This window comes from Dioscorea cayenensis, chromosome 5 (genome assembly GCF_009730915.1).
Source record: "Dioscorea cayenensis subsp. rotundata cultivar TDr96_F1 chromosome 5, TDr96_F1_v2_PseudoChromosome.rev07_lg8_w22 25.fasta, whole genome shotgun sequence".
NCBI classification, from domain to species: Eukaryota; Viridiplantae; Streptophyta; class Magnoliopsida; order Dioscoreales; family Dioscoreaceae; genus Dioscorea; species Dioscorea cayenensis.
In genome coordinates this window covers 4,118,036-4,145,113 of record NC_052475.1, presented here as the reverse complement: position 1 = coordinate 4,145,113, position 27,078 = coordinate 4,118,036, and the positions used below count along the sequence as shown (strand labels likewise).

The window sequence follows — 27,078 nt, the reverse complement described above, 5'->3', positions numbered from 1 at the left end:
AGGCTAATTTTTTAAATAAAATATTATGAATATATTTATGAACTTGTTCCCCTAATTGTGAAATTATATATATATACAAAATTTAAAATCATTATTTGGAGTTGGCTTAACAATAAAAAAGACTCTTATTAATTTATGATAATTCCCACACTTTCCTTAAATATTTTGATTAAGATAAAACTATGAAAAATATAATTGTAGAACATAAATTTCTTTTTTAAACAATGAAATTAAAAAAAAAAAAGTAATACATAAAGAGATTAGGATTTAGAGTTTTGAGATGAGATATTTTTAGAATTAGGAATCTTGCCAAACTTTTCCAAAATTCTAGTTTGGATCTAAACCACTGAAGTCAATAAAGTTAGATCTCCATCACTTTCTTTTCTTCAACCCTAGTTTAGCTCCATATTCTTCAATTAATAAGATGGTCAAACAACTTGAAGAATGAAGAGAATATAGAACATCACATGCATTGCTTTAAAAGCATGACTTTTTAATTAGAGCTTTATGTTAACTTGGTGAGACAAAAAGAGGTCAATGGCTTCCTATGATTTTCACTATAAAGTATTTTAGTTTGGTACTTGGATTGAATACAAAGGTATCACAATGCACATGCAATGACTTTGAGGCATTTCTTTTTTTAAGGTTTGCTCAAGAGATTTCATACTGCAACATGCTATGCAAGAAGGAAATTAGGCCAAGATGCTATTTTGACTGAGTTTTCAATTATATGGCATGGTGGTCATCTATTCAACATTGTGGCCTTAAAAAAACACATAACAATAATAATAAACAGTTTTTCTAATTACTTCAATGTCTTTAGTTATAAGAAGGAAAAAGCCCTACATTGACAAGCTCACCATTCAGTATGCAGCTGCTCCTCTCATATTTACAGCTTTAAAGAAGAGAAGACGGCATACATCAGTAAATACGAAAAAAGTTTTAGGAGACAATGAGCGAGCAAAGAAAGAAATCAAGACCATTAGCATGGCTCAACACTGCAGAGAGCTTGTAGTACGAGACAAAGTTGCAGTGTGGCATAAATTACGACGATAAAGTACAAGAAGACAAACCAACAGCATAGATTTCACTCGATTTTTTCATGCGATCAATCTAGTTCAATCTTATCATTCATCGACTTCTTAATCTCTATGCTAACACATAGAGCATTTAGAATTTGCAACAACATAACATAATTCAGCCCTTTAGCTCATAAACATGATTTTGTTCATGATAGAACATTCAAAGGGAACAGAAGAAATATCTTTGATAAGAAATTGCAACCATTTATTAACGTACTAACTAAAAAACAGGTGGAATCTCCAAGCACATAATTTAATTTGTGTTGTTACTTGGCTTGCTGAGAAGGCCGTTTTCTCTCATGCTTTCCTCGGATTCCTTAATTGCATCCTCAACTGGTGTAAATGCCATGCCGAGATCAATCAGCTTCTTTGCTGCATCTTTGCGTGAAACTAGGCCGGGTTGGGTTTCGCCCACAAACCTATTACAATTTTATTATCAGTTTATTTGAGTATATAAATGTTAAAATCAGTGATAATTTCTAAAATAAAATATTGAACTAATCATTCTAAGAACATATCTGTCATGAAGTCTTACAAATAAATACAAAACCTGATCAAAAGATAAAATGCTTTAGCCTTTCAGGTTTCAAGACAAACTTGACAGGATTCACAAAAGAACTAGTTAAATACAAAATGTTTATTGAACAATGTGAATAGCAAAAGGAGTTTGCACTAGAATTTTGGCAATGTCAGTTAACTGAGATGACAGTCGTTCTGCTAATCGTACATGCATACCATTGTGGACTCATATACACAAGAGTGATCACAGTCGAACATGAATAATTAATTCCAAGACGACATGCTTCGCCAAAGACAAGATTATCATTTTTTACCTGGTCACATTGTATCCAGGACACACCTTCGTGACTATTTCAGCAAAGTCCTTGAATTGGTATATTCCATTGGTGCACAGGTGTCTTCCTGAAGCATTTGGTTTCTCCAAGAGCATAATCAGAGCATCAGCAACATCCCGGACATGTACGCAACCAAGCCAATAATCTCCCTGATCATTCGTTGACCCTTGACAACACAACTAAAAATATCAACACATAATGTTGTTTTTTGGTTTTATATCACCATAATAACAAATTGAAACATTCATTTTGAGCAACCTTGTAAGAGTTGTTGGAGAACAGCAGAGCTTGCATTGAGACCTGGCTGCAAAAGGGGGCCAAGGCAAGTAGATGGGTTAATTGCCACAATATCCAACCCATATTTCTCTGCATATTTCCATGCCTCCTTCTCAGCAATTGTCTTTGATACAGCATACCATTTCTGCTCAAACACAAAAACCAACAAAAAGGAGAACTGTGAAATTTACATACTTTGCAACAATCCTGAAAATTCAACCGTTGAAACGCATAAAAGAACTTCACCTATATCAGACAATCCACAGCTATTCTCATTCATATACATTGGGCTGCACATTGTTGTGATATTTGACTTTGGATGAAATATGAAATGCAGAAAACAGAGGGGTAACTAATGTAACAACATATTGCTAAAGCTATATGCTGAGTATGAACATTTACCTATTTACACAAGCATCTATCTATATGTAATCATCTTTGCAATCATGAAAATTTTCCTACAAAATAACCTCAAAGTTCTAAAACAGACTAAACTTTCTACAATCCTTCAAACTTTCCTCAAATTTAAATGCAACTTCAAAGCAAATTAGTTACTGAAACTGTTGAACAATCTACTTGCTCTTCCTCATAAACGCTTCTAACATTCTGACCAGTGATATTTAAATTAGGTCAAAACTAGATCAAGCATTCTTCCTCAGTATCACACAAAAAAAAAAAAAAAACCTTTTTTTTTTCAGAAAACATAGAGTTCAAATTAGAGAACATATGAAGCTATGGCAGTTAGGGCAGCAAGAAGAGAAGGAAAACATAGACATTAGCAAACCTTGTTTGCCTTGCAATAATCAAGATCAGTCCAGGAATCCTCATCAAAAGCTCGGCCAGGATGCGCCTTCGCCCACCCAGGGTTCGGAATCATCGCCGAGATCGACGACATGAGCACGACCCTGCGCGCCCCGACCTTCCTCGCGGCCTCAAGCACATTAACAGTGCCTTCCACCGCCGGCCGGATCAGCTCATTCTCAGGATCCTTCGGGTCCTCCAGCGAGCAAGGGGACGCCACATGGAACACCCCCGCGCCACACCCCTCCGCCGCCACAGCAAGTGCCGCTGCGTCAAGGAGATCCGCCTCGTGAAACACCAACCGCTTAGGATCGGCGCCACCCGGGAGTGCCCGGAGATGCGCCGTCGACGAGCCGGGATACACGGAGGCGGAGATGGAGTAGCCCTTGGCTAGGAGTGCCCGCACAAGCCATGAGCCGATGAAGCCATTGGCACCGGTGACTAGAACCCGCTTCTCCAGCGACGCCATTGATGCCTTCTTCAAGCTTTCGTGTTTGCTTGTTTTCTTTTTTGAAAAAGATTCGTGTTTGTTTGTTGCTTGGAATTTGAAACTAAATTTTATTTATTTATTTATTTAAAAAAAATAGATTGAATTATAACTTCATGTGATTTGGAAGTTGTTTTAGATGATTATTTTGGATTATATATATATATATATATATTAATTTATTATATATCGTAAGTAAAATAATTTAAATTTGTTTTTATAGAAAACCAATGTATGTTTACTTGGGGGATTATTGGATAAGTTCTTGTTATGGTGGCAATCTAACTTATATTTAATTATCTAAATAAATATATTTAATAATATTTTAAAAATATAATTATAATTAACTAAAAATTTAAATTTTAAAATATTTATTATATTTGTAACCTGTGCACACAACTGATGCATGGCTTGTCCAAGTTTTATTAAAAAAATAAAAATTGTAACCAACTGTATTTTTCCAGTTGAAAGCAAGTCAAATTACAAATACTAACATGATGCCCCAACTAAGTTTTTTTTATTTGTGTGTTGCCAACACAGAATTTGGATAATAAACCTATACTTATAACTGAAATTTGGATAGTAAACCTATACTTATAACTTGAAATCTAGCTAGATTTGAACCTAAAACTTTTTAAACATTTCACATTATAATGGGATTGAATATATAGTTAAATAAATAAATAAACATTTAAAAACAATCATGTGATTGATCCATTCTAAATTTTGAAGGAGACTGTCATGTATTAATATGTATTACATTGTGTGCTTCAACCACGGAGATATTAAAGTATGTTGTTATAGTTCTCTTTTTCTTTTTTCATGTATCTCTGGAAATTAACTTAATTGCTTATATCCCCTCAATAAAAACCACAAGCCATAAATATTTTTTAAATATTAATTGTGCATATATATTTATAAATTTTTTTAATGATAATTAAATGTCACGCCCCAGTCCCAAAGCAGGGCCGCTGACAGATCAGCCACATCCAACGGGGCTGGGCCCCACTGGGTGCAAGGCCTCAGATTTGACCTGGTCAGAGTCAACTCTAACAAGCAGAACAGGAAATAATAAAAAAATGGTACAAAAATACAACACAGACTTACAGATACAAGAATCCAAAGTACAAATACATGTTATAAAAAATTTATAAGAAAATGACGACAACCCTAGTGGATCCATCCTAGCACTGGCTGAACAACCTAAGAGTCCAGTACCTGAGAAGATAGAAGAAGAGAGGCTGAGTAACTCGGTTACTCAGTGAGTGGGGCGAAAACAAGAGGAAAACTCATAAATACCAGAAAAATACAGAAAATGGTTATTTAAACCTTTCCAAAACATAATGTTTTCCAATTAGACTTCAAAATAAATAAATAAATGGCAAATAACAGAATAATAATGGAACGGAAATACAGAAAATGCTCAGAATACAGAAGTAATCAAAAATATAGAAAATACGCGAAAACATACATGTACATCTCCTTGACTAATGACAGAATCAACATCTTAAGCCTAGATCTTCGACTGTAAAGATGGAACAGAACAGATAGAATATCAACAGCCGAACCCGGATCTTCGACCACAGTCAGGGGTAGTGCTACTACAAAAACATGTGCACATGGCTAGGACTTACTCCTTCTAGCTGGGCGAGCCAGGAATGGAGATGTACTAAAACCGCAGAAATACAGAGTACAGACAGAGAAAATACCGAATAAATAATACAAGATCAAAATAAATAAATAAATAATCATACACCAAAACCACATAGTACAAGTTAAAAAAATTTCCCAAATACTCACCCGAACAGAAATACAGAATTTCAGAGTTCCAGTTTAGTGAAGTAAACCCGATAAATTTTTAAGATAACAAATAGTTAACAATAGCAATAATCTGGATAAGGAATAAAATACAATACTAAATGTATGATCAATGATAATAAGAAAGTAGCTAGGTTCAAGGGACATGATAGCCACATTAAGCGAACAAAAAGACTAATGGGAGTACTTCCATCAAACTTCAATCACAATAAGTAACTCATAATTAACCTCAATGCCAAGGCCATAAATACCAACACAAATAAATCGGCCGGGTGTGCTACAGTGATAGCTACAATAACGTTGGCCATTACTTCCTCACATACATACATATATCATCAATCATGTCTCTCTTTTATTTCCATACACTAGCATACTCAACAATTCCATATTGAGAGTATTACATTGGCAATGACTATAATTACATATCCAATCCACGCCCATGGTTTTCCATCATTTCCATTTTATCAACAATGCATCTTATCATAATTGCCAATTTAAAACAAGTTATCAATTCAAAGACATAAACCTAGTTTTCCCCCTCCATTATTAAACTAACCTTGAAACATCATGCAACATCAACCAAAATAGGCTATGTAAAGCAATTCTCCCAATTTTGATTTAACATTAAATCAAGATTGCCTCCAATATCAAAGATGCAATGACACTAAGTCAAAATTACCATCTTTTTAATTTTTTACAGAGCATAATTATCATGCCACCTCACTAAATTTTCTTCAACTCTAGATTCATACCACTCCATTCCTCTAGATTCAATTGCAACTCATATTACTATTTTCATTCTTGAACATTTGTGCTTTTGTATTTTTTTTACATAGGTTTACATCAATGCCTTGCTTTTTAATATAAGCATACGTCTCTCCCCCTCTTTATCTCCTTCACATAATCCCAACATATCATAAAACATAAACCACTACTCCCATATCCAAATCAAGTAATTACATAAACATAAGTCTCTCACATGATCAAATTTCATTTGCCAACATGCTCAAACATTTGTAATTTACATCCATAGATAAGCATGAACACACTCTTCACAAATCTAAGACTATTTTTCCATTTCAAAAGTAGATGTAGAGAAAATAATGTCTTCTTTCACCAATGTATCAATCTATATTAACAATTTTACACACACCTCATATAAGCATAAATACCCATGCCATTAACATTAATATGCAAAAATCTCACACATAGCATCATCTCCAACAATCCATAAACTCACATCATCACATTCTAACAATCAATTGGTCATTGCTTACATATTGTCCTTAAAAGCATTATATCAAACACTTTGCATGCATCAACCCAATTCCATCTCATGAATTCCACATTGATCTCGAACAATTTTTAAAACACTCAAAAATCAATTTTAAATAAGATAACTAAATGAAAACATATAAGAATTTACAATTTAATATTATACAACAATACAAAAGGAATAAATACTTTTCAAAAATATAAAATTCACAAAACAACAGCACTAGTGGATCCATCCTAGAACTGGCCGTACACCACTAGTCTCAAGCTCAACAACCTTAGGATCCTGTACCTGAAAAAGATGAAAGAAGAGAGGCTGAGTAACTTGATTACTCAGTGAGTGGGGTGAGGGCAACTGAAAATCTCATAAATACCAACAAATACAGAAAAAGGGTTATTTACTTTTCCAAAAAGGTAGTGTAAATCACAATACCGTTGAATGAACACAGTAAAATAAAAGTAAGGTAGGATACAATATGAATGTATGAATATACACATGAGATTTCAATATAAAACTTTGCAAACAGACTTTACAATTACTTTTCAATAAAATCTTGGGAAAGCACAGCTCAAAATGTGTTTGTAAATACCATTCCAATAATGTAACATATTATGATCTCCCAATAAGATGCCCAAAAAGAGTAATATGCACAAATCATAGTATCATCATAAAATAGGCTCATCAAAGTAAAATTTTTTTTCAAGTAAACATCATCAATCCAATAAGTTCCTAGAAACAGAGTTTCATGAAAAATATGCCAAAAACCATCAATTCAATGGATAGCCTCAAGAAACCCCTCCATCTCTAACCATGACCATGGCTAGATCCGGAGCTACCAAGATACGCACCTCTTGGCGATGGCCGTTGGGGAACCCGTGTGGTGACTCCAGACAACCCAACCATACACTCCTTTTAGGTCCTCTACGCACCTCCTGAAAGGGTGGTACCTCAACCGAGTTCTCCACGCCACCCCAACTAGGTCGGCTTGTGGATGTATACTCTCTTACTGCAGTAAGTACCGGGGCTCAGTTTCATGTCACCATCAAAATCACCCTATTGAGAACATCAAGACCGTAGCCCACCACTTTTGTGGATATGTTCAAGACCTGTAGGTGCTCAAATAATACAATCCATGTATATTACATACAAGAGTCATTTTCCAGAACAAATATTCACACATCGGGAAAGAAAGTCATAAATGATTTTCAAATTACATAACAATGATAGAAGTCAAAATGATAAATTTTGAAAGCATGAAACTATCAACATCTTACACGGGATATGAATAATAACTCAAAAGCTTGAACAAAACAAAACATGTTATATATTATAGCATTTCATATAGAAATCAATAAGGAAATATAAAAATAGTTTCAAGGAACATGATAAAATACATTGAGTAAAACAAAGTGACAAATGGGAGTAGCTCCATCCCTCCTCAACAACATAAGTCCACTCAAGTTAAATCATCAAAGTCCCTCTATCAGACTCCAATTACAATGAAATAGCCCATAATTATTCTCTCAAACTTGAAAAGATTAAACCAAAGGATTATAAGCAAGATTGAACTTAACATTTCTTATAAACTTCCATCCTCATCTTCTAATTCTATTAATCCCAACAAGATGCTCCATGTTTATTATACAATCAAATCAACTTCATCAAGGAAATCTTTAAATACACATCATGACTCAACTAATCCCCACATCCCTTGTAATTAAAATCATTGGAAATCAATTACATGAATTAACCACAAGTATTCTCTAACCAAGATCTATAACTTCTTCTATCAAAATCAAATAAACTTCTTGAGACCAAAATTTTTTCACATTCAAATATTGATAATACCTCATCTCATATAAAATTCAACATTTAACTTGTTCAAGGTTTAAATCTATAGATTCATATAATAAAACTCAATATTAAATCACCTTAACATTATAGAATTTATACCAATCCAAGATTTAACTCCGGAACAAAAATTGAAGAAAATGAGTCGGTGCTACAATAATGCTACAGTGTTTGCGGGATTCATGCAGCCTGTGTAGTTGTCCGCATACACCCCAATTAATCCCTGATTTCACTATTTACTCCTCCAAACGATCTCAAAAGTTTTCATGGAGTATGTAACCCAATCACATGCATAAAGTTCTATGACATTCCTCTTAAATCAGCGAATCCATAGAGGTACACACTCCGACATCTTAGTTTTCCTCAAATACTTGTAACTTGACCAACTTTCTTTGCTCAAACTTCTAAATTTAGTCATGAATTCTCTTGCATTTATTTCTCTTAATAACCCATCAATTATTCTAAATCATACTTCCTCCAATGCAAGCGTACACATTTCCATCTTCCGCCATTATAAATCCATTCACAAAGTCACCAATACATTCCTCTATTTCCTTCACATATACATCCCAATAAACACAAGTCCCACAACTTCCCTACAACTCAAGTTTGTCAACATAAGCAAAGTATACAAGCTCAAACACCCAAAAATTAGGCTTAAATCCCTTAGTATTACCTCATCATCATTAACATTTTTAATGACTTAATCCTCTCCAACTTACACATCTCAATTACCTTCTTCTTTAATTTATACCACCATACATAATAAAAATTCCTCTAGGCACACCTCTACTTTACTAACATCTTCTTTTATCATCATTTCTCACACTTAATTGATCATTATTCACATTAAATACTCAAGAGCATTTCATCAAACATCTTACATGCAATGACTAACTTTCCACACATCACTTCTACCATAATACATGAATACAACCCATTTACATAAGCCATTCTTCAAGTATTTTTGTTCTACCCAAAATGGAAAAATCACTCCATTTAATACATGAGATCCATATAATCATCTTGACATAGATAACAACCAATCTAACTCCCAAAAGCTTTAAATTTAAAAAAAAATAAAGTTGCAACAAGTATAGAGTGTATTATACAAACAAAGTGAAGTTATGACCAATAAATTAACAATGAGGTAAAAATATACATAACAAAACTTTGGATGTCAAATAAATCATCAATTAAATTCAATCTTCCAATTAAACATGATATGAATTCCAACAAGACAACACCCAAGCTTGGACCATGATCATTCCAAATCCACAACAATTTAAGCAAATGAAGCACATAAAAGTTTAAAGAGTTAAATAAAGGTTCGGTTAGCCCACTCACCTTTCTTCCTTACCTCCTTCTCACTTCACTATATCTAGGAAAACAAAAGAGAGGAAATGAAGACCAACCTAGAGTTAAGATCAACAAAATAAGCAAGGAGATAATTTAAACCTAAAGAAAATTAAAGGATTTGTTTACCTTCAATCGTTCGAATGCCGAGAGAGGATGAATGAAGGAGAATCTAGGGTTCTTAGCTCAAGGATGAAGGTGAAATAGAAAGGAAAATCTGAGATTTTAAACAAGTTCTCTAGCTACTACAGTAACCTTGTTACAGTACCAACTAAAATCTACACCAAAAAACTGAAAATGCTATAGTAACAGATCGGTTAAAGCTACAGTTGCGAACTAGTTATAACACTAACCAAGCTAAACTTTATTTAGAAAGAAAATAAAGAAAGAAACAACTAAAATGAAAATACAAACTTGAAATTAAAAGCCCTATCTTTGTACTTCTATCATTTTATAACCATTTCGGAATTTCCATTCCCTGGTGAAATAAAGATAATTCAAGAGCAAATTTTCCTTAAACTACAAGCATGCCCGCCATTTGATTCCAATCCCTGGGTATGGATTTGACCTTTGGTCATTAAAGTTCAAAAATGAGTTGCTTAACATCATTGATTAATTCTATATTTCCCCAAATGTTATCAAACCCCTCCTGTGTAATGGCTTGAACAACACTCAAACATTCAGTGCAAACATTCGCAAGCTTTAAATTCCAATCCTTTGCACATATGAGGCTCATCTCCAGTGCCTTTAATTCAACATCCACTACCGAGGTGTCATTAGCTTGCCATAACTTGTAAGAATGATTTTACGAACAAAATTCAAAATGATGAATCTACCACCTCGAGTTATCTTCCTATATCGAGGATGCATCAATAAAGATAAAAGAGGTAGAAGATTCAGTATTGTAACAAATTTTTAAAGAAAGTCCTCATTTGCGAATTTGCATTCCTAGAATATAACCTCACATGATCAACAACCCTGCGAGCAACCCTTTGCTCTGTGAATCCAACTTAATTCCCCTAAAAAAATACAATGTGCCTCTACTAATAACAAAAGCTAAAAACTTGGCACTGATGGACCGGCCATTTTCCAGCCAAGAACTCAAGGGTGGATTCTGATCTAATTGAGATCAAGGCTAGAGATATTTGAAACCTTATTCTAGACCCAATGAGTTTTGCTACAAGAAAGAAGTATATGAGAACTAGTTCCCCTCTCTAGCCCACAAAAAGGACATGGAAGATCAGGTCTTGCATTGAGAGAATATAAGTACTTATATGTTTTAACTTAACCATGCGTAAACAGCCAAACAAAAAACATAGCTCAAGGAGCCACATTTACAGACTAGATGGTCACCCTAAGTATAATCCAAAATATTATTGTTAATGAGGAAGGAATAAATAGAAGGAACAAGCTTGCTATATTTGTTGGAGGGAAGCCACACCCACCTATTATCATTCTCCACATTCACCGTCCTTTGAGTGAGAGTATTAAAATTACAAATGTCATCAAAAACGTTTTTCAAAGCCTCCAGATTCCATAAATAACTAACAATGAAATTGGAAACCTGGAGACTATTATTAAGATCAACAATCATATTATTATTAGCGGGTTTGAAATCTAAAGGCAGCTCAAAACACCAAGGATCCATACCAAAGGAAACAAGCTATGCATTGACTATATTAAGGCCCACCCATGGATGAAACCAAGGGGGGCTAGCAGGGGCTGAAGCCCCCCCGTGAGCGTCGCGGCGGCGCCGGGAGCCTATCTCGAGGAATATTTTTGTGCTTGAGTGGTTAATGGGCTTACTTGTAAAGTTTGTGATTATGACCCACCCAGGTTCAAATCTTTTTTGATGCATGTGTTATTTTTACATTCGATTTTTTTTATTTTAAAAATTATTAGGATTTCAAAATTTATATAAAAATTTTAGTAATTTTAAAAAAGTTTAAAAATCTTATATATATATATATATATATATATATATTGGCATGTTATATATAGTGAAAGGGATAGATTTTACCATATTTTTAAAAAATACAAACTTGAGATATATTCCTATTAGTTGAGTTATTGAATATCTCATATATTTGCTATAGACAACAAAATTTTAAATTATACTTTATGTTTTTTTAATATATGTATTCAATTTTTTGTTATATTAGCATATTATTCTTCATTTAAAATAATCATTTTGTTGGCTTTTTATGTTTTACCTTTAGGCTTCAGCCCCCTACCATCTGAGTCCTGGTTCCGTCTCTGGGCCCAGCTAAGGTTTGATTCCATAAATGATTTTCTGAAGAGATCTATAGAAACAAGCATCTAGTTGGATTTTGTTCACCCAAGGAGAAAATTTGCCATATATACTTAAGATTAAGGAGAGAGTTCCAAATGGCATCATTGTTATTAAGATAACCAAAAGCATTTTTAGACATTAACATAATTTTCACAAAATGAAGGTTCCTAACCCAAAGGCCCCCTCAGTTTTTTTGAGAGCAATCATGTTCCAACCTACCCAAGGAATGCCACTACCATTGCCACCCCTAGCCCAGAGAAACTTCCTAGCCAATTTGGAGATGGATTCTAATATTGTATTAGGAATAGGATAAGCAACAAGGTAGTATGTAGACAGAGCCATCAAAATACTAATAATTTAAAATGGTTTTGGTAAGAGAAATCTTTTGACCATTGCAAGAGGACACTTTATGGGAACCCCTAGAGAAATTGTAACTCCCAAATAGTTGAAGGGAAAACTTCCCATTTTAAAGGAGAGGCATTCACTAATCCTTCTATCCACTATGCTATTGAACCAAGAAGGGAAAAAGATTACAAATTTGGCAAGGTTAGGTCTTTGCGATTAACAAATAGGTGAAAATAGAAAGACTTTTGACATTATTAGCAATCCTTTCGGAGGGCCTGGAAATAATTATTAGGTTATCCACATACATAAGGTGATTAAAATTAAAAATAATCCTAACATCAAAATCAAGGGCTAAACCTAAAGTAATGACATGCTTAAGAATATTGGGCAGGTTTTGGGAGACCAAAATAAAAAGGTAAGAGGAAAAAATATCCCCTTATCTAATACCTCGAGTAGGGTAGATAGCCTTAGAATGCTGGCCATTGATAAGAAAAGAAAAACTGCTAAAAGTAATCCATCCTTTAACTCAAGAAATCCATATTGTAGCAAAAACCCATCCTAGCTAGGGTGGCAAGAATAACAAACCAATTGAGGTTATCATAAGCTTTCTCAATGTCTACTTTAAGCAACATCAAAGAAGGGCCTTTGGAGTCAAAATTCATAGAGTGTATAATCTCCCTGATAATAATAATACTATCCAAAGATGTATACCCCTGAATAAAACCAGTTTGGTCCCTACTAATGAGATTGGGCATAAGAACTTTCAACCTATTAGCAAGGATTTTAGATACCAACTTGTAGCACATACTACATACCGAGATGGGCCTAAAATCAGTCATAAATCTAGGGTTATCCCTTTTAGGGATCAAATGACATACATATAACCTAGGACTTAGGCATTATAGAGGTATGAAAGAGTGACTCCTTGCATGAAAAAAGCTCTCACCAAGTTCATTCCAGAAAAACTTATAGAACTCAGCATTAATTGAAACCATCAGGACCTGGGATTTTGCCTGAGGGAAGGGACATTAAGATGCTATAGAGTTCAAATTTAGAGACTTTCCTAATAAGAGCCATGCAATCACTAGCAGAAATGGTGGGTAAATTAGGTGTGGGGGCATGCTTGATATCAGCAAACAAAATAGTACAATATCATAATACCATAATTGATCATAAAACTCCAAGAAGATGTTTCTAATGCCCTGGCTAGCATAGTGAATGGAACCACTAGAATCAAGGATATGAGTAATAATGTTGCTATGCTTATGAATTCTGACACAATTGTGAAAAAAGACATAATTGGAATCACCACTATTGACCCAGATTAATCTGGATATTTGAACCTACTTAGTAATGTGCTGCCTAAAAAAGAGGATTGAATTTGTTGTGTAAGTCTCTAAGCTCCAGAATAGCATTCGAATGATCACAATCCTCCATATCCTACTCTTCCAGAGCATAAATCTTAAGTTTGGTGTCTCTAATACTAGCTTCAATGATAAAATATTTTTATTGATGTTTACACTTGAACCTCTAATACAAGCTTCAATGATAAAATATTTTTACTGATGTTTACACTTAAATCTCTATTGCCGGCTTCAATGATAAAATATTTTTATTGATGTTTACACTTGAATCTCTTGACTTGAATCTAATATATACCAGCTTAAATAAAACATATTAAAAAGCTGGTTTTCTGAGTAACAAGCATAATGACTGAAACACATGTATAAAACTCAATGAATAGCCTTGGTGTACATATACTAGTGGTTAACACTCAATGATCAAATATTTTTATCAAAGTAAAATAATCTAATCCGAGGCTTGCATTTAAAAAAAAAAAAAATCAAATCATTGGGCCTACCAAAAGAATCTTCTGAGTTGGAAATGGTTGCAACTTAGTTCGAAGTCCACCAAGGCTACTTTGTGAAGATTAAAATCTAAATTAAGTTTAAGCTCGCCTTGGGGTTGCCTTGACGTCTCACATATGTGGTGATGCACCGTGTCTCAATAGCGGTAGAGGGTGTCTTCCCCACTCCTCATTAGATTCTTTCCGCGATGAACATATATCCAAACAACCATGCCGCCTCTCACTAGGCCAGACCATGGGGACCCCTATTGCAATAGGTGGAGCTCTCAACTCCCCATCACCGATAAAAATATCATATCTGGTATTCAGCACATTGCAACATTGGGGCATGTAAAGAATAATTTTTCATATTTTTAATAATATTTATACACAAATAAACATGCATGCCAAACATATGTGCAAGCCAAAACAATTATAAAATTATTTCTCATAAATTGAAAAGCATTTCAAAATTAAGCTAATTAAATGCTTTATTAAAATTGAGACTAGCCAATCTTTTTTTTTTGTGGTTTCAAGGAAAATGTTCTAGGATACTACCCATTTCTCAAAAAATTTCTCATACTGTAAGCCTTCCACATGCTTGAAAGGAAAACATTCAAATACATTTAATAAATCCAATAACAAGGCAATATAAAATTTTGAAAATCAAACCAAACAAGATTTTGCTTACACCTAAGGATAAGACATTGAACGTCATAGAGTAAGTTGAGTTTATTGCCTTCAACTAAAATCCAACCTCTTAACCAATCTCACTTAATACAACTTGATTTTAGGAATAGAGGCACACATAGGCAATTATGCAAGTTCTAAGCCCTTTTCAACAACAGTGAACTCCAACTATAATACTATGAAAATTCAACAGTCCCAAACCTTATAAGTACATAACCACACCTATCCAATTCAGCCATTATTAATTCAAAATCAATTCAAGAATCCAAAGGATTTACTCTATCATGATCAAATTTATCTCCAACATAAATAAGGTATAAAAACTTCAAGGCATAAATGCATAGAGAAAAGAATGTAAGTCCTCTTCTTGCACATAGGCTTCATCTCATCCACTTTTGTCAATTCAAGCTCTTCTTAACTGGCCTAATACAAGATAAACATAAGGAGAGCAGGTAACTTAATAAACCAACTTTTAACCATGTCGGTGCTACTGTAAAAATCTACAATACCATCAATCTAAAATCAATATCACACATACACATACTCTTAATCATACATCCCTTAATCATACTCCATTCCTCTGTAACCAAGGTCATCAATATTTTCCTTGACTAAAATTGAATATTACCTTTAATCTTACATAATATCCATCTTTAAGGGTGAGTTTTCAAGCCTCCATCTAGAGTAAATACCCATACAAAAACTTATGCATAATTTACAGAGGCTATACTGAAGCCCCTTCTTCTTTCTCTACATGCCTGGAGATGTAACCATTCTAATTATATTTTCTCTTCCTTCCATCCAACATATGCTATAAAGAAGCATGCCAACAAGGACTTGCAACTACCTACAAACACCAAATGATGCATCCAACCTAAGGAATGCACATGATTTTAACACAATAACCTTAGCATAAACATCCACATTTACTACACAAATACAAACTCATAGTAGTTCTCCAAATAACACAATTTACATCTAAACTTCCGATTAAATATTTGCAACCCATCAATTCTTTAATACGAAAACATATAGAATTAACCAATCATAAGGATCTATATATATATATATATATATATATATATACATATATTCGTTAAACTTAACACCCATGAGTCCAACTTCAAAAGGTAATCCGATTATAAGGCTTTGCCTTTAAATCAGAGAAATTATTTAAATCCAATCAAGCCATATTTGCCAACATACCAACATCTTTGCAAGAATAAATATAGTTATACTCATATAACACAAACCATTCCCCAATTGTCACGCCTAGAATCACATGAACAAATGGTTTCGAATGAAACAATCTCTATAATTTAAGAAAAACAAATTTTGAAATAAACCTACTAAACTAGGATCATAAGCTTCAATTACCGATACATAAATAATCAAAAAAGCAAATTATTAGCCTTGCTTCCTCTCCCAAGCAGAATTTCCAAGCACCTCAAAAATGAAGAAATATTTACAATATGCATACACTCATGATAATGCAAACCTACGCTATGGATAGTTCTTCACATACTTTTACTTTAAATTAAACCAAATCACATGAACCTTGTTTCAATTAAAAGTAGACACATCAGAGTTCAACATATTAAAATTTCAACCCATTATGGACTCTCCGCAATTAACACCATCAGTTTGAATTTTACACTTTTTTTGCACACTTCCATTTTAGACATGCCACACTTCAAGATACATAACTCTAATAATATACCTCCAAATGAAGAAATATTTTGCAGGATGAATGTTGAGACGATAAAAGACATTTCTGTACTTTGCACTTTACCTAAATCTAAATAAAAAGCAATGAAAAATGCTTCTAAAACTGCAAGTGTTGCATAGCAGTATCTTTAGGGCATCTATGAAAAGAAATCATATCTCACACAATATAAACTCAATGAATTTGAAATTTTGCTGTTAGTTAGCTAACATTATACCCTACAACTTTCCAACTCGACACTTCCCAAACTCTATTTTCTAGAAAGTTGAATTTGAAGTGCAAATTCTACCAATTCATTGCCAAAGATTTTGAAATTCAAACTCCTTCCAATTAGGGGTGGAATCATGCTTTAATTGCAACTCCAATTCTCATATCTTCATGTTTATGTAATAATTATTCCCTTCTCAATACCAGCAGCCACAATCAATCAAAATTAAATAAGCATCAACTAGTAAACAGTAATAAGCTACATGCTACATTAATTGGCTACAATAGTGCAAGAATGGATTAGGTTCAACTACAATATTAGGCCACAAAATTTACAATGAAGACTACATTAGCATGGGTATTACAATAGTTGAATCTAAAAGCTTTACTTTTGGATTGAAAGAGATAACTGACAGTAAGAAGAATGGAAGCACAGTCCAAAAAAAATTGTAGGCAAATGAGAATAAATGCAAGAGCTAAAACAAGAGGTCCACTGAATATTGGCCGAATAACGGTCGAGTTTGTCCAACTGCAGGCATAACCACTAAGTAAAGACTAAACCAACAAAACCAATTTCCAAAAAAGAATTTACAGTAATAGAGTTATTAAAAGAGTAAGCCTTCAGAGAATAGTAATTAAAGGAACCAACCTAATGCTCATGCTGAGTTCTAATAATGTTAAAATCACCAGTAATAAGCCATGTAAATTTAAAAAAGACATACCCGAGAGTTCCTTCCATAGGCTGATCTTCTATGCCTAAACCAACTAACTGTTATAAACCACATTCAAGATCCAAGCATCAGAAGTCCAAGAAGATATTATTCGATGATTCACTCTCTTGGAGTATGCCAAAGGATCCATTGATCTACGCCAGAAGTAATAATGCATCCGACAGCCCATCCACAAGAACAACAACCCAGTTCCAAACAACACCAAATTTTGAGTAAAATCTAGTAACTATGAGGCCATCAAATAAAACAAATCGGCCTATAATCACTAATCAGATCATGAACTCGATTAAGAGTATCTCTAATAGACTCCCTAACAATTCCAACAAAAAAATTTTAGAAGTAATCATAATAGAAAGGATTAAAAAGAAGTTAAGGAAACACAAACAATCCAACAAACAAGCTATGAAAAGCTAGCGGAAAACATAAAAAATAAAACAAAGGATGAAGAACTGTGGATTAAACATCCAATTCCTCCTTTTTATGGGAGTCACTCACCTAATTGATAAGCTTTCTTGTCAAAGAACCCCTTCATACCCACTTTGGAATTAGTCTAAGGCCATGAGGTCTGATAGCTCATTTATATACTCCTCCTCAAACTCCTCACAATTTTCTCGAATCATATCAAGGTCACCTTCTTTCCCAGCCTCCATAGCTATACACAAGACACTAGCAACAATTAAGTTATATTGAAAATTCTCTTCAGTTACCTTAGCTTTCCTATGTGATAAAAACATCAATAGAAGAGGACCACCGGAGTGTACACCAAAGGCATCGCCAACAACCAACACTTCCTTGCCTTTGTCCCTGCTTGGAGAAACTTTAGGCCAAATGAAAGTAACAACCTCCTCACTAGGGTTTACCAAACCACTTTCCTACCTAGTTGTCCCATCTTCTTGAGAGGAGTTGGTTCCAAAAATCACCATATCTTCAATATCCCGAAGGGTGGAAAAAGAGTCCATTGGATTGCTAAAGAAATCCTCATCATCAAATAGACCATCATGATCCATTATAGAAAAATGGGACTTTAACGCATGGACTCCATGTGATAACCTTCCTCCATGCCACCACATATCTCCAAGTGGGAATGTTCAGGTTTCAACTGTGGAGAGGGTGCCACGTGGCCCTCACAACTCTCAAGGATCAGACCTAACTTCAAGTGGGGCAACACATGCGCAAGCTAGGAGAAGGTTCCAAGTGCACCACTGCAGCCCCGACTACGGTGCTTTTGAGCAACTATCATCCAAGACCGAAGTCTATTAATTGTTCCCCCTACTCCACGAGCCAGGCATTACGATCAATTTTTGAAACATAATAGGCCATCTTAGTTGCTGGCACCACTATCGCTACATCCATCTCCAAATCTATTATGCAATGAAAAAAATTGAATGCCAAGGTCTAGGAGGGACAAGCAACGAAGAAACCTGTCATTGAGTGTAGCTTGTTGTACCATGGCCAACCATACCAAACTGATAACAAAAAGTAAGCAACCTCTCATATTGGATGACAACAAAGACTTTGCAATTTTAGTTATCAACCCAAAATCCCTTCTTCAACTATTGTGAAAGGTTCAATTTGATATAGATACGTGCAAAACAAACATGATTTACTATGCTAGTTTGTTCATTAATTAAGTTTGGAATGTTTTCTATGTGCATGTTTCCCCATGCTTTCCACTTCTCTAACATGGTAAGTTTTACCAAATCAAGCCGAGGAGCCTCACCCAAGAACTAACCATGCATTGCGCTTGCAAAGCGATCTTCCGCACGCATATGAATTTCATCATCAATTCTATTGAAGCCCACTGCTTAAGTTTTTAGCTTCTCTAAAGCTTCTCTTTTAACCAGAGGCTAGGGGAAGCGGCCATGTACTTCTAGGATTCCCCTGCAACCACCACCCAAGACCTACTCCAGACCAGAAGTGGGGAATTGGCCCTGGGGTATATTTAGAAGATGGAACCCCACTTGCCATGACAAATGGGATGGCGAAGCTAGTCATCATGTTAAGGAAAAGCTAGCCGAGGAAGCATTTTTTCCTTTTTTAATAAATTAGTCACAGTGTTATTTGGAATGTTTATAATTATAAAGATTGAGTTGAACCCATGCAAAGCACTTGCATATGTGAAAAATAAATATAGAGATACATACCTTCAACTCAAGTCCTTCAGTCATATGTTTTTTTGAATTGCAAGAGCTTCTTAACCTGTTAAGAGCTAATTAAAACCTCTAAATTAAATAGCACATCCATCTAATTAATCTTCACAAATTTTCTAACAAACTAAGCAGCTTCTTATATCTATAAAATTTCAAAAGGTTTTGAACAAAATTACATACACTAATATTTAAGCTAAAAAAGAAAGCAAATTCAGCAACATTTGATTATCACTTGAAAATGGTGTATTTGTTTGCAGTGTCTTGAAGTGAATTCCAATCCCAGAGCTTGTCAGAAGAAATGGCAGCAAGTGAATTGGGAGCCACCGCATTAGGAGGAAGCATTTGGGGCTGTTGCATAAAAGAAATCAACTGGTTTTGCTGTTGAACATACCCTCCTCTATTGTAACCGAAAATCTGATTAAACTCATCTTCAACTGACATTATGGCTGATGACGGCAAACAAGTCGGCTCTTTGAAGCTACTACTCTCATTTTGTGAATCACAAACTTGTTCAATTGTTTTCGTCGAATTTGAAGCCAAAGTTGAAGTAGTACCGCTATCATCTTTGAGTTTTGCTTGCGGTAATTTTTCTTTTTCTTTTTCTTCATGTCGAGCACGTTGGTGAATTTTGCAGAGGGAGATCTCCACCTGCAAATGCTTAATTTGGTAAATATAAATTTGAATATATAAAATCTCTAAAATAAAATTTGTATCACCTTTTGCTTTTGTTGTTCATTGATGTTGGTGTCAGTTGAAGGAGGAAGACGGTACTCATTCATTATCCAACTAGTGCGAACGCCTTTCGGTGCCTTACCGGAATAAAAGACGAGCGTCTTCTTTAGTCCTATCGGTTGGCTCTTCTCGTTCCGGATAATCCGATCAGCTCCGGTTGCTTTCCAATACCCATTGCTTGCCACTCTATTCGGTCTATCACCGTTTCGATATTTTCGATCTCTCGGAACATAAAAGAACCACTCTTTTTCTCCGATCGTCGCCAATGCTAAAAATTCCAATCGAAAATTTTCCTTATATCAAATCCAAGTAATTAAATTCAATAATTTAGGAAACAAAATTTAAGAGCTCAAACCAGGAAGTTCCCAAGGATCATAGCGGTATAGATCTAGGAAAGAAATGAGCTCCACATTGAACCTCTTGCCCTCGATTTTGCGCCGAAGATAAAAATCGATGAGCTCTTCTTCGGTCGGATGAAATCGAAAACCGGGCATCACTAGATCTTGCCCATAGCCGTCTTTGCCGTCTTCCTCTCCGGTGACCGCCTCTCCTGTTATTGCCATCATTGATCACATGTCTATCTTCAACACATATCTATATCTATATATATATACATATAGATGAATATAAAAATAGATAGATATACACGCCAAACTTGTGACGTGATGTACTGGTGAAAATATGCAAGTTGTAAAGAAGATAAGAGAAGGTTGATGTATCATTATTGTTAAATGGTGATTAGTACTTGACTACCTTGTAACATGATTGATTGAGGTTTATATCAAACACAAACACAGTGTATCTCTAGAGATGACTAGATAGAACTAAAGATGCAAGTTAAGAAGTGGGGGACTACATCAAATGTGTTAAAGATGACAGCTTGAATGACAAGTATTATGGACCTCTCATCGTTTCTTTGTTTTCTACTTTCTTTACTTTTTTTTTTAATTGTAATAGTAATTTACTCCACGTGGTAAATTTTTATTTTTTAGCGGATCATATATTGTAACTAATTAATGTATTTCTTTACTGCATGTGTTTTTTTACAGCGTTTGTTAACTATGTAAATATATATATATATAACAGCAATTGCCAGCCATGTATATCCATTCCCATGCATGCATGCAAGTCTACTACGTGGCATTACCACCTTTTTTCTCTCTTTCTTTATGTTATTATTATTATTATTATTATTATTATTATAGAGTGAGGAGAAGCATGAGAATGGAGAGAAACTCGTGAGCACTTTTGCCTTTTTAAGACAAAAGAGCATTTGAGTGGTTCCTTGACTCCACTCATTGCAAGAGAATTTTTTGCATGTATTAATGATTATCAAGTCACACTTCTCTTCCTTGTTGGTTTTCACTTTTCTAATTAGAAATATCTATGATTATATTATTATTATTATATGTTGAATTTAATCATTAAAACTACCAAAATAAAACTATATTAATATGAAGTATCATTTTCCATGTAGATCAAGTATATCATTTGTTCTTATATAGTAATTAGCATTTTCAACCAAATCTAGTTTGAGCTCATACTATTGTTGTTTCATCATAACTGATTAGGAATAAGTAAATAATTGTGTTCAATATTAGCTATGGACCTAAATTTAGATGAAATCAAAATGGCATATTAAAAAAAATTAAATATCATACAGTTGTATGCTAACATAAATTGGCATTACAATGTAAACCTCTGTTATTGTATGCATCTAATTTATTTTCTATATTTTAATATTTAAGGTTACAATGTTTCCAAGTAAAATCAGCAATAAAAAAAAAAACTCTAATTACTCTCATATTTGATCACTCTGCTTAAATTTTAAGATTGAAATATTTGTAGGACGAATATTACCATTGTTTCTTATTTTTCATAATTACATTAAAAAAAATCAGATAATGAATCACTACCTCGTCATTGTCTGATATTATTTTAAAAAACTCAGAAATGGAAATTGTTAATAATTTTTTTTTAAATAAATGTGGATAAACCACAGCTTGATTAAAATAAATGATTAGGAATAAGTAAATAATTAGGTTCAATATTAGCTATGGACCTAAATTTAGATGAAATCAAAATGGCATATTAAAAAATTAAATATCATACAGTTGTATGCTAACATAAATTAGCATTACCTCTGTTATTGTATGCATCTAATTTATTTTCTACATTTTAATATTTAAGGTTATAATGTTTCCAAATAAAATCAGCAATAAAAAAAAGCTCTAATTACTCTCATATTTGATCATTTGCTTAAATTTTAAGATTGAAATATTTGTAGGACAAGGATTACCATTGTTTCTTATTTTTCATAATTACATTAAAAAAAAATCAGATAATGAATCACTACCTCATCATTGTCTGATATTATTTTAAAAAACTCAAGAGATGGAAATTGTTAACAATTTTTTTTTTTTGAATAAATGTGGATAAACCACAACTTGATTAAAATAAAAAGATAAGAGAACAAGATAGAAGCCGAAAAAAAAAAGGTAACAAAGAAACGAAACAACAGAAAAGAGACAAAAGTCTCACCAGGGTGAAGGTACAATAAAATTTCATAATGGAAATATTTATAGTTATTTGTTATTTGATTTTTTTGCTTTTTTTTTTAAATCTCAAAGTGGCGAGTAGGGATATTATCGAGGGCGGAGGGAGGGGCGGCCGACCCCCTGGCCACACCCCCCTTCTCTCTTTCTCCCTTTTTCCACACTCTCTCTCCGGCCCCCCTTCCCCCTCGCCCCTCTCTCTTTAATTAGTTTTTATTTTCTCTTTAATTAGTTTGTATTCTCTCTCTCTATCCCCCTCTAATTAGTTTTTTTATTCTCTTTCTCCCACCTCCTATCTCTCTCTTTCTAAGTTTTTTATTTTAATTTTTTAAAATCATCTCTCTATTATTTTTTATTCTTATTTCTTGAAAAATTAATTTTTTTACAAATTTATAGATATAGTTTAAAACAATCAAAAGGGCTTATAGCCTAATAGTACTTGACGAGATCTCTAGTTCAAAACTCATTAAAAGCAATAAAGATAACTGGTCGACATCGGTTGTGAGTGTGGGTTTGTAGCCCAAACTCTTCATCCCCGGTTGAGAGTGTGAGGATGAAATAATTAAATTTCATCCTGTGCACATGCCCAAATCTATAAAGCACTTGTCACTTTTGTTAACTAAAAAAATTTAAAACATGATATTTTTTTAAAAAAATATTATTAAAAATTTATTATTTAATTTATTAATATTTTATAAATTACTTTGTGTAGCATTTTTTAACTCTATGTTTAGTTTTAAATTTTTTTACATATTAATTTATATAATATATAAAATTATATTTTTAGTAGAGTTTTTTAAATATCTAATTTTTATAAACTAAACTATAAATTATAATATAAATAAATTTTAAAAATATAAAATTTTTAATTAGTTAATTAATTAATTATTTTCTTAATTCGCCCCCTAAACTTTTAACTTCTGGCTCCGCCACTGGATATTATACATGGTAAATACTAGAGGTAAATAAGAAAGTTGGGTCCATGCAAGAGAAGAAGTACAAGGCTGCTTTCACTCAAACAACCAACAAACAGACCTTATTAAAACATCATTTAAATTTCAGGTCCCTAAAAACATTAAACCATAAAATGGGGGACCATGTAAACAGAAACTAGACCAATTAAATAAGCTCATTAATTTGGAGATTCATTGCTTCGTGTACCTCTTATTTGTACATTGGTATGTGTTTCTTTGCTTTTTCTTAACGTCTGGGAGAAAGAAAAGTTATGATAATTTTTTTTATTTTTTTAATTTAAAATATAAACCAAACTAGTGGTATTGGTTTCAATACGTAAGAATTAGTTTACAAAGACTTTCATTACTTTAATTTGAAATTCGTTGAACGTAGTTGTGCCAAGAGCCCTTAGTTATAAGAGCAAGTTTGTAACCCAATTTTTGTTTCAGTGAAGTGAGAAGACGTATAAATGAGCTATCATTGGCTCGTGTACATGTATTTGATATGTTTGTTACATTTGTAAATATATGCGTGTGTGTATTATGTGATTGATTTTGATGTATTTCTCACGAGTCACATCAAAGCAAAACATGTAGTAATGGTTTTGTACAATAAATTTTTTGAAAAAAAATCTTTGCATTATTGAAGTCGATGATTTGAATTATTGAGTTAGATTATTTGAATTTGTTTTCAAGTTGAATGCATAAATATAAATGAAAAAAAAAATGAAAACGATGTGAGTCATCAAATTTTGATTTTAGTATTTATTAAGATACATATTTTAATATTTAAAAGTATTGTTTGATTATTTATTAATATTAATATTATATGTTTAAATAATTAGATTTTGTATTAATAGAGTAAACTGTGGAATTTTTAATATCTTGATTAATTTTAAAAAGAGGTCTTTTTTGCCTGCACATTTATGTAAATATAAAAAATTATTTATATAATCTTATAAAAATAATATTTATTATATTTTTATTCTTAGAAAAATGTTTGAGTAAATATGATTTTTCATAAATATATATTATTAATTATTTATTTGTGTGGAGGTGCGTTAATTGGTAATTTTCTCTCTAAATAATTTGTTAAGCTTTGTTTTAAAATATAATTTTTTTTATTAAAAAACAAAGGCGGAAAAAACAGTCTAAATAAATTATATATATATATATATGAGCCTGCATCATCTATGAACATATGTAAATTAAAATCTATGTATGTTCACTCTCTTTCTTTCTTCACAGATCTATATTGTGTACTCATTTTAAAACTTAATCTTGTCGGTCATTCACAAGTTTTCTCTCTTGCATTTCAACATCCGTGGATGTCTTAATATATTTAGTATGTATATGTACTATATATATATATATATATATATGACCATAAATGAAAGAGATGTATAAAGAGCAGTGAGCATAAAAAGTCAATCCAGGCACAATAATGTCATTTCTCTAATAATAAATTCTGATTTGGCATTATATGTTAATTACAGCCAAATTAATATAATAAATTAATGATAATTTTTCTTATAAATTAATTTTTAGGTTTTGATACTATCATAGACTAGTTATGCCAAATTATTTTCATTAGTGCGTGTCATATACCATAATATGTATCATATTAAAATTAAAACAAAAAAATGCTAATATTATGAATTAAATATTTATTAAAAAAATAACCAACCACATCTAATTAAAAAAAACATTTATTTATTTTTTCCCCATAAAGTCATGAAACAAACAACTCAAGAAAAACATTTCTAAAAAGTATAAATTAAAATTTTATTAATTACCAAACCTAGATGAGCTCTTAGGCCATCTCCAACCCAAAACTTTATATTTGGCGCTTCAATACTCAAAAATACAGTTTCAAATTTGAAGCTTGATTGGAGATGCTCTTAATTATATATATAGAGAGAGAGGATGTCCACAGAAAACGTGTCTAGGGACATTCTTGGGAGTTATTGGATTTTAACTCAATAGCTATGCCAAATTATTTTTATTAGGGCGAGTTATATACCATAATATGTATCATATTAAAAAAAATATTAATATTATGAATTAAATATTTATGGAAAAAAATAACCAAACACATTTAATTTATAAAATCATTTATTTATTTATTTTTCCCCCATAAAGTCATGAAACAAACTACGCAAGAAAACATTTCTAGAATTAAAATTTTATTTTAAGTTAGCAAACTACTCAAGAAAACATTTCTAGAATTAAAATTTTATTTTATTAACTCAAACCAAACCCAATGATGAATAAATAAATAAACAAGAAGGAAGCATTGATGAGATCAATGGTTTAAAATTCTAAAAAAAATAATAATAATAATTAATAAATGAGAGTAAATGTAGAGAGTTGAACTAATTTAATTGAGAATAATTTAATAGTACCATAAAACATTAGAAATGAATTTTGAAGAACATTCAACGACAATAAAAGCATGCAATTTCTCCGGCAAGGAAATCTGAAGGCTTGACCAAGCAAATAAATCCATAAATATTTCATGTCTTTATTTGAAGGCAAGAATTCAATTAATGTAACATTTGTTGGGCAGAGATTTAAATTGATATTAAAAATTATATAATATATTCCAACATTAAATAACAAAATTATAGTTATTATTAACCATAACACTAGCTATTTTGATAAATGAGTGATTATCTATACATAAAGTAGATGTATAATTTACTGCGGGAGTGTTTTAAAGAACAATTTTAATTTTTTATAACATTTAAGTTTTTGTTTATATTACTTATAATTTTAATAATTAAAAAACATTAATCACATCTAATTATTTATACAATAAATGTTGATAAGACTTTTAAAATCCAAACTATAAAAGTTGTTTAATTATATTATTTTATATATGATATTGTCTCAAAACTCCTCACAAAATTTAAAAACTCCGATGCGAAAGCGGGGAGAATGCCTAGTGTATATAAAACAGTAAAAGCTCTTTAATTTCAATTATTTGAAGTCCATTATATAAATCATTCCCTTCCACATCGCTTTATCAAAAAATAATAAAAAAACT

General features: G+C 32.5%; 2 protein-coding genes and 1 long non-coding RNA gene across 4 annotated transcripts; all 3 read right to left on the bottom strand.

The window, feature by feature from the left end:
- Window positions 1-1,070: 1,070 nt before the first annotated feature.
- On the bottom strand, window positions 1,071-3,537 carry LOC120260505 (phenylacetaldehyde reductase). The gene is made up of 4 exons (XM_039267991.1): window positions 2,997-3,537; window positions 2,195-2,357; window positions 1,916-2,102; window positions 1,071-1,501 (listed from the first exon to the last, which is right to left on the bottom strand). The coding sequence occupies exons 1-4, from the start codon at window positions 3,480-3,482 to the stop codon at window positions 1,336-1,338; spliced, it is 1,002 nt and encodes a 333-aa protein (XP_039123925.1). The 5' UTR covers window positions 3,483-3,537; the 3' UTR covers window positions 1,071-1,335.
- A 3,070-nt stretch (window positions 3,538-6,607) lies between these two features.
- On the bottom strand, window positions 6,608-18,655 carry LOC120261235. Of its 2 annotated transcripts, XR_005536581.1 has the most exons (4): window positions 18,516-18,655; window positions 18,135-18,443; window positions 7,443-7,700; window positions 6,608-6,885 (listed from the first exon to the last, which is right to left on the bottom strand). It is a non-coding gene; the product is annotated as an uncharacterized LOC120261235 (long non-coding RNA). The 2 variants fall into 2 exon arrangements; XR_005536580.1 differs by having other exon boundaries at window positions 6,611-6,885; window positions 18,135-18,651.
- Window positions 18,656-19,897: 1,242 nt separating this feature from the next.
- Window positions 19,898-21,140, bottom strand: LOC120261974 (NAC domain-containing protein 35-like). Its single transcript, XM_039269997.1, has 3 exons — window positions 20,877-21,140; window positions 20,506-20,789; window positions 19,898-20,437 (listed from the first exon to the last, which is right to left on the bottom strand). Exons 1-3 carry the CDS (start codon window positions 21,085-21,087, stop codon window positions 20,018-20,020), a joined length of 915 nt encoding a protein of 304 aa, XP_039125931.1. The 5' UTR covers window positions 21,088-21,140; the 3' UTR covers window positions 19,898-20,017.
- Between the last annotated feature and the right edge of the window lie 5,938 nt (window positions 21,141-27,078).